The 6,822-nt window shown below is 38.4% G+C and overlaps 2 protein-coding genes across 2 annotated transcripts; one reads left to right on the top strand and one right to left on the bottom strand.

Annotated features, from left to right (window-relative positions):
• Positions 1 to 228: 228 nt before the first annotated feature.
• On the top strand, positions 229 to 1,328 carry LOC103341702 (uncharacterized). The gene has a single exon (XM_008245236.2). The coding sequence runs from the start codon at positions 552 to 554 to the stop codon at positions 1,023 to 1,025; it is 474 nt and encodes a 157-aa protein (XP_008243458.1). The 5' UTR covers positions 229 to 551; the 3' UTR covers positions 1,026 to 1,328.
• Positions 1,329 to 4,927: 3,599 nt separating this feature from the next.
• Positions 4,928 to 6,061, bottom strand: LOC103341701 (NDR1/HIN1-like protein 3). The gene has a single exon (XM_008245235.3). It carries the CDS (start codon positions 5,825 to 5,827, stop codon positions 5,129 to 5,131), a length of 699 nt encoding a protein of 232 aa, XP_008243457.1. The 5' UTR covers positions 5,828 to 6,061; the 3' UTR covers positions 4,928 to 5,128.
• Positions 6,062 to 6,822: the final 761 nt, after the last annotated feature.

Here is a 6,822-nt window from a genome sequence, read left to right on the forward strand (position 1 = left end):
AAAAACAAATTTTGCTCTTCAAATTCTACTTGCTTTTATCTATATTAAAGAGCTAAAGTTCTAGGACCTTTGGCATCCCAAAAAACGTGAAGTCGCGGCCTTTTAGGTGTTTGCACAACATCATAAAATGGTAGCAAATTACAAAACACCAGATAAGCCCCCCCACTCAACTGCCAAAATTAATTCAAACTTCAATGCAAACTCCAACTCAGCACTCCTTCGACTCCCACGCCATCACACATTTCCTTGCTCGGATCCTGTCCACATTTCTTCTTCTTCACCCCACCCACCCACATTTCCAAGAAAAAACATCGTTTTCCTTCACGCCTAGTTCACACTCACTCTCTTTTTTACAAAACCTTTATCCATTCATCCACCGGCAACCTGCTAAACCACACTTCCTTCCATCCTCTTCAAACCCATTTCTTCGCTTTACCTTCTCTGTAAACAACCGGTTGCCGGTCAACCACCCGTTCACTTAAAACACTGAAAAAGCCCAGAGATTCATTTACACAAACAACTTGCAGACATTAAGTTATACGCACAGACACATGAATGGTGGTCTTAGCAAGCTCGGGACTGCGCTCACTGTAGTGTTTGCGGCCATTCTCGCAGCCCTAGCAGCCCAGCTCTTCTTCCTCCTCTGGCGCCGGCGGAAGTCTCCGTCTCAGACCCGGATCGGGCCCCATGAAAACCCGCCTCGCTCACAGCACCACAGCAGCGTCGACGTTGACGTGGACGAAGTGTTCAAGTGGCAGCAGGCACTGTACGGCGTGTCGTCAAGGGTTTTGTTCACGATCGAGGAGGAGGAGGAGAGAAGGGTGCTGGACTCCGCCGAGACGACGACGCAATCGTCGTGCTCGGAGAAAGAGGTGAAGACGGCGACGACGGTGGTGCTGGACGTAGCTGTGACGGTGATGAGTGTAGAGGTGGACGACGGGCCGACGCCGTTTTCGACTCCTTGTGCTTCGCCGCCGTACTATACTCCGTCGCCTTCTCCCGGTCGCGAGACTTGTAGCGTGTGATAAAGAAGCTCGTTTTAATTTGTGGGGCTGGGTAGAGTCCTGGGCTTGGATTGTTGTCGGGTCAAGCGATGATCTTGACAGGAGATGATATTTCCATGTGATGTTAGCAAGCACAGCATTGGACGATGGTGTTTTACTGGTTTTTAATTTTTTTTTAACTTTAAATAAATGCGGTTGCATCGCAATGTAGAGGTTTAGGTGATCATTGATTGCTGATGCTTTTTAGTACAAAAATGGATGGAAAGCAAAAGTATGCGACTCTGTATATGCGTTATTTAAGCAATGAATAGACGTTGGTGTAAATACCTGTAGTTTTGCTCTCATCTCAGATCAAAATTTACAAATTTTTTGGCATGTACAAAACAGGAGTGAGAAAATCAGCTCCTTCAGTTATAATACATGAATTACTTGCTCTTTGTGACAAAGCTACGAAGACGAACAAAAAGCTTTCCCATTAATAGCATAGTAAACTATATATTTGTTGTTTCTAAAGCAAAAGGACTTGTATGTTAAAATATGAATATGGTTTGAATATTTTTGGATGATTTTATTCTTCTCGGTAAGGAGATATATAGTATTTTGCATATGTGCTTTACAAGGAATAAGATATATGAATTAAATTGAAGAATATCTCCCTAATATTACAGGAATTGTCAACTATACCCAAAAAAAAAAAAATTCATTGATTTGTTAAGTTAACTCAAGTGAACACTCCTCCTAAAGTTGGTGCATACATGTCACTAATACCCATCTTGATAAGTGAGTTATGAAACACTCGTCTGGAGATAGCCTTAGTCAAGACATCCGCTAACTGATCTTTTGATTTCACAAGGGGTAGGTAGATGATTTTGTTCTCAATTTTTTCTTTGATGAAATGTTCATCCACCTCAACATGTTTAGGAAATTTATAGCTGAAGAAGTTGTGAATGATTAATTTGATGAAAATGTGACTTCTCTTTGAAATAGATTTTAATTAAGTGTTCCTAAATACCATATTTACTCTTTCGGCTAAGTTTATTTTGCATTTTGGGCCTAGTCATAGTTTGATTTGAGCAAGATTGAAGAACAATGATTTGGGCTTTTCCCACCGCATGGTTGGATATGGGATAAAATGGGTGGTCTTATTTCCTGCATTTTTGTTCCACCCTCATGAATAGTTTGGGTTCCGGGCAACCAGGGGTATTTGGGCTCATCCGTTGCTCAGTAGCGTTGGGTTTAGATGTTTAGTGTTTGCTTAGTTTTAAGAACATATTGTTGCAAATAAAAAAGATCTTGATTTGCATATTAATGATCTAAAGTTCGAACCCTCATAACAAAATGGTAATGTGTGTGTGTGAAAAGCCCTATGTCCCCCTCTTCCCCCTTGTAGTTTAGTCTATCACTTATATGTTTTAAAAAGGAACATATTGTCATGTCACCCCCAAAATCATTTGGTCACTAAAATAAAAAATAAAAAAATAGAAAACTTAGCTAACTTTAGTATTATTTCCTTAAGGCACAAGTATGTAATGTGTACATTATTATACCCTTCATTTCAACATCAATATCACCATCTTCTGATTTATTTTGTCTTTTGAGGAAAAGGTTTCACTATTTTTATGTTCCCCCAATGCTGCTTAACTCTTGATATTTTCACATGCATATGATGCCATGCATTGGCGGACCCAATGAAGGACAACTGTGGGCACTTGCCCACACTTACAAAAACATTTCAGCCATTTAATCCCACCCAAACTCACATTTTTTAAAATTATTTGTAGGTCCTTCTTAGGTGGAGCCGCCACATGTCTCATCCAATACATACACTTTAAGCCCAAAGCTTATATTAAAAATGAAAAACCCTATGTTATAAAAGAAGAATAGAGATCTCCCAAGTTCACTCATTCTGTAATTTGGTGGAGAACTATTTATGACAGTTATGGAAAAAGATTTTAAAAGAAAATCTGAGTTGGAATTGTCACGACCTATTGGGAGAAGTGATGATAGTTCAAAGCAAAGTCGCATAGAAATCAATATGTCATATCTTCATTTTGATTCTGGTTTACGAACTTGGATTTTAGATTACAATCTGAATATTCGAGATGAAATTAGAAGAGCTTACTTACAAAAAGGCCTTGTTAGCCTAGAAATCATGATTTTCCTATAAACAAAAATTAGAAAAGAGTCAAGACAATTCAACCCAGCATGGTTTGATGAATTCCCTTATTGGTTGGAATATAGCATCAAAGAAGATGCTGTATTTTGCTTAGGTTGTTACATTTTTAAAACAAATTTGGGAGAGAAAGCTTGAGGTGACTCATTTGTTGGTACAAGTTTTTCGAATTGGAAGAAAAATGAAAGATTTCAAGTTCATGTTGGAGGTCCCAACAGTTCCCATAACCAAGCTCTGAAAACATGTCAAGCCTTAATGAATGAAAAACAACATATTAATTGAAAATGTTTTCCATAAGCACTCACATAATGAATGATTGCTTGGTAGTATATCTTGAAAAAGACATATTTAATAGTATTGATAATGAGCTTATTATGCAATGTTTTCATAATATGAAAAGTCTTCGAGGACAATTGTAAATTTACTTATTGGACAATGCTATTAATATACTGAATTAGAAATATTTTTTGTTTAGCTATATATCTGTTGGATTTTTTTTAAGCCCCCAGATGAACGAAAGTCTAAGTCCGCCACTGATGCCATGGAGGATCAAAACACAGACCAATAGCATGTATGCCAACAACTCTACCACTGAGCTAAGGCCACGTTGGCTAACACTTTGTTTTATTTATTTATATTGAACCAAACAATGTGACATAGAGGCAAGTTGACCAATATGAATGTGATAGCAGCAGAAAATTGTTCCTCAATATTCAATAAGGAGGGTGAAGATTTCAAACGGCTTTTCACATTCTTTGCCAGTTACTACACGTTATTGCCGTTGAAGGAGTCACCAATTACAACTGTTCTGAAAAGTGAGTGCCACCAAACCACGTTACGGAGTTGTAATTAAGCAACGTCGCCAATGACACTATATAAATTTACACTAATACCTCTTAAGGTTTTTTGTGTTTTCAAAAGATTCCTTCAGGTCTTAAAAATTACACAAACAACCCTGATGTTTCAGTTTGTTTTCACAGAATCCATTTTCATTGATTATTTGTCCAAAAATTGATGATTTCATTGAAAAAAACCTTATACAAATTATAAAATTAACCTTAATGAAGTATATGCAATCTAATCTCAAAGGCTAACTTTGTCATTTGGAGAATTTTTTTTGGTATAAAATCATCAATTTTTGGATGAAAAATCAATAAAAATGAGTTTTGTGAAAACAATTTAAAACCTCATAGAGTGTTTGTGTAATTTCTAAAATCTAAAGGGATTTTATGAAATGTTGAAAACCTCAGGAGGTAGTAGTGTAAATAACTCTGGTATGAAAACCTCAAGTTGTATGTCAATTAATTATGAAGAGCCTACATGGCCTGTACATATTATTTAAGATTCAAATCTTTGTTTCATTATGTTAAATTTATAAGTTGATCTTTGATTACATTAATATTTTGGGCTTAAAAAACAATTAGAAAAAAAATCCCATGTGAATATTATAATTATAAGTTTGTAAATCAATCCCATTTTCCAATCCGGTCCCTGAAGACAGAAAGGTGGTACAAACAAGGAGTCGTCTTACTGTGTTGGATCCACAATGTGTTGTCTTCTCTTCCAGCAAAACTAGGCCATGTGACACGTGAGTGACCAAAGAGACAGCTGACGTGAGAGCGAATGTGAGTGAATGGTTGGTATTCCCTCATACTAGTCAATGCAGGCCATCCCCAATTGAAGTGGTCCTTTTATTATCTTTTTCTGAAGGTATCAATTTTATAAGCATCATAGAAAGCAAAAGGCGAACTACTAAACACACTATTTTATTTATGAACATGCGTAACGTAAGTAGGTATCAAAACCCACAAAAGAAATCATATATCTCAGCAGTGTATAATCTAAGACTGGATCAACACAAACACAAAAACAAAAAAACAAAAGAATAGTAAAAAAAAATAATCTAAGACTGGATCAACAAGAAGACATATGAAGTGGTGAGATGTGGAGCTCAGATTGATTTGAAGTAATCAACGTCACACTTGGTAGTCTCGAAAGTGCCAACTGATGAGCTTCCATTCTGAGTCAATGGAACCTTCAACCCACATTTAACCCTGGGCTTGAACTTTCCGGTCTTGATCAATCCGAGCTTGAATCGAACCCGAAGGTAAAGCTTGACGTCGATCTCGTAAACCCCACTATTCTTCTGCTCATTGTACTCGGAGAGCACTTTCGTGTCTGGGATCACCTGCTGGCCCTGGAACACCGGGTTCACCACGTTCGTTTTCTTGTGCCCTTGGTAAAAGGGCGTCGTCGAGGTGTACGTGCTGAACCTCTGGCCCTCGTAGATGGCCCTGGCCTCGATGCGGTCGTAGTAGACCCCGATCTTCTTGTTGGGGTTGCGGATGGTGAGGTTGATGGCGAGGTTGTAGTGGAGGGTGTTGTCATTGGAGAAGTTGAATTGGGTGAGGTGGGCCTCGGTGACGTGGAACTTGATGCGGTTGGGGCGGACTATGAGCCAGAAGATGAAAAAGGCCAGGCCCACTATGACGACGGCGGTCATAATGAGCTTGAAAATAAGACCGAAGATGCAGCTGCAGCAGCAGCCGAGAGGGTCGCTGCCACGGCCAGGGCGGTGGTAGGCTTGGGATTTGGGTGGGATTGAGGGGCCGTAGTAGGCCCCGTTCAAATGAGCTTGTTTCTCGGACATGGCTGAGAGAATTGAGAAAAGATCAAATTATAATTATAAGCAAAAGGGTAGAGAGAGAGAGAGAGAGAGTAAAGAATGAGAGACAGAGAAGGTGAAGTGTGGTATATATAAGGGGGGGAATATGGGTGGGATTAGGAATCTTGGTGTGCTTCGTGTGTATTTTGTATGACAAGGAATGCGGCAAGGCCGCGTTGGGGTTGGGATAAGAAAATGAAAAACGCGGTTGCTTTAGAATTTAGAAGGTCGGATTTAGAAGTGGGAATGGTGGTGTGTAATGTTTTTGTGACGAAGTCTTTTTCGAGGGACTTAATACTCAGCGTGTGGGATGGGGATGGGGTGATTTGAAGCATGGTGGTTCCCGGTAGCTTCCGTTGGTCTTGCTTGACTTTTGCCTCCCTCTGTTTCTGTCGTACTTCAATTTCATAATCATAATTATAGCCCAAAAGGACAAAGAGGTTACAAAAGTTAATAACTCCACCGAACCAAATCTTAAATATAAAAACTAATACCAAACCAAATTTTGAAAGGATAAAAAAAAGAACCCAATCACTTCAATTCTAAATATTTATTCATTCGAATTTGAGTTTGTATTCCTCAATCACGGATGCAAAAATGATTTCTCTTAACCACTTGAATGATGATTTAACTGACCGACTTTTCTGTCATATGTAATGGTAAATACATTTTTGAACAAAGAGATCAAATTGTTAACCATGTTGACATTTTCATGAAGCTAATTTTGATGAACAAGGGCAGAAATAAAAAAGAAGCTTAAACACTTCATACTTACAATTCAAATGAAAGAGAGATTTGAAAAGGAAAAAGGAAAAAAGCGTTCTAACGGCCATGTGTGACGGCTAGCTTTAAAAAAACATAAAAAAAGAAACTTATAAAACTATAGTAGGCCACCTATATGTGTACAATAACTCTAACCTTAATCCATTTTGTTTCACATTATCATCATATATCCAATTGCATCTCCTACAATGCTCATG

Source organism: Prunus mume, linkage group LG8, assembly GCF_029339155.1.
Source record: "Prunus mume cultivar Tortuosa linkage group LG8, ASM2933915v1, whole genome shotgun sequence".
Taxonomy (NCBI): domain Eukaryota; kingdom Viridiplantae; phylum Streptophyta; class Magnoliopsida; order Rosales; family Rosaceae; genus Prunus; species Prunus mume.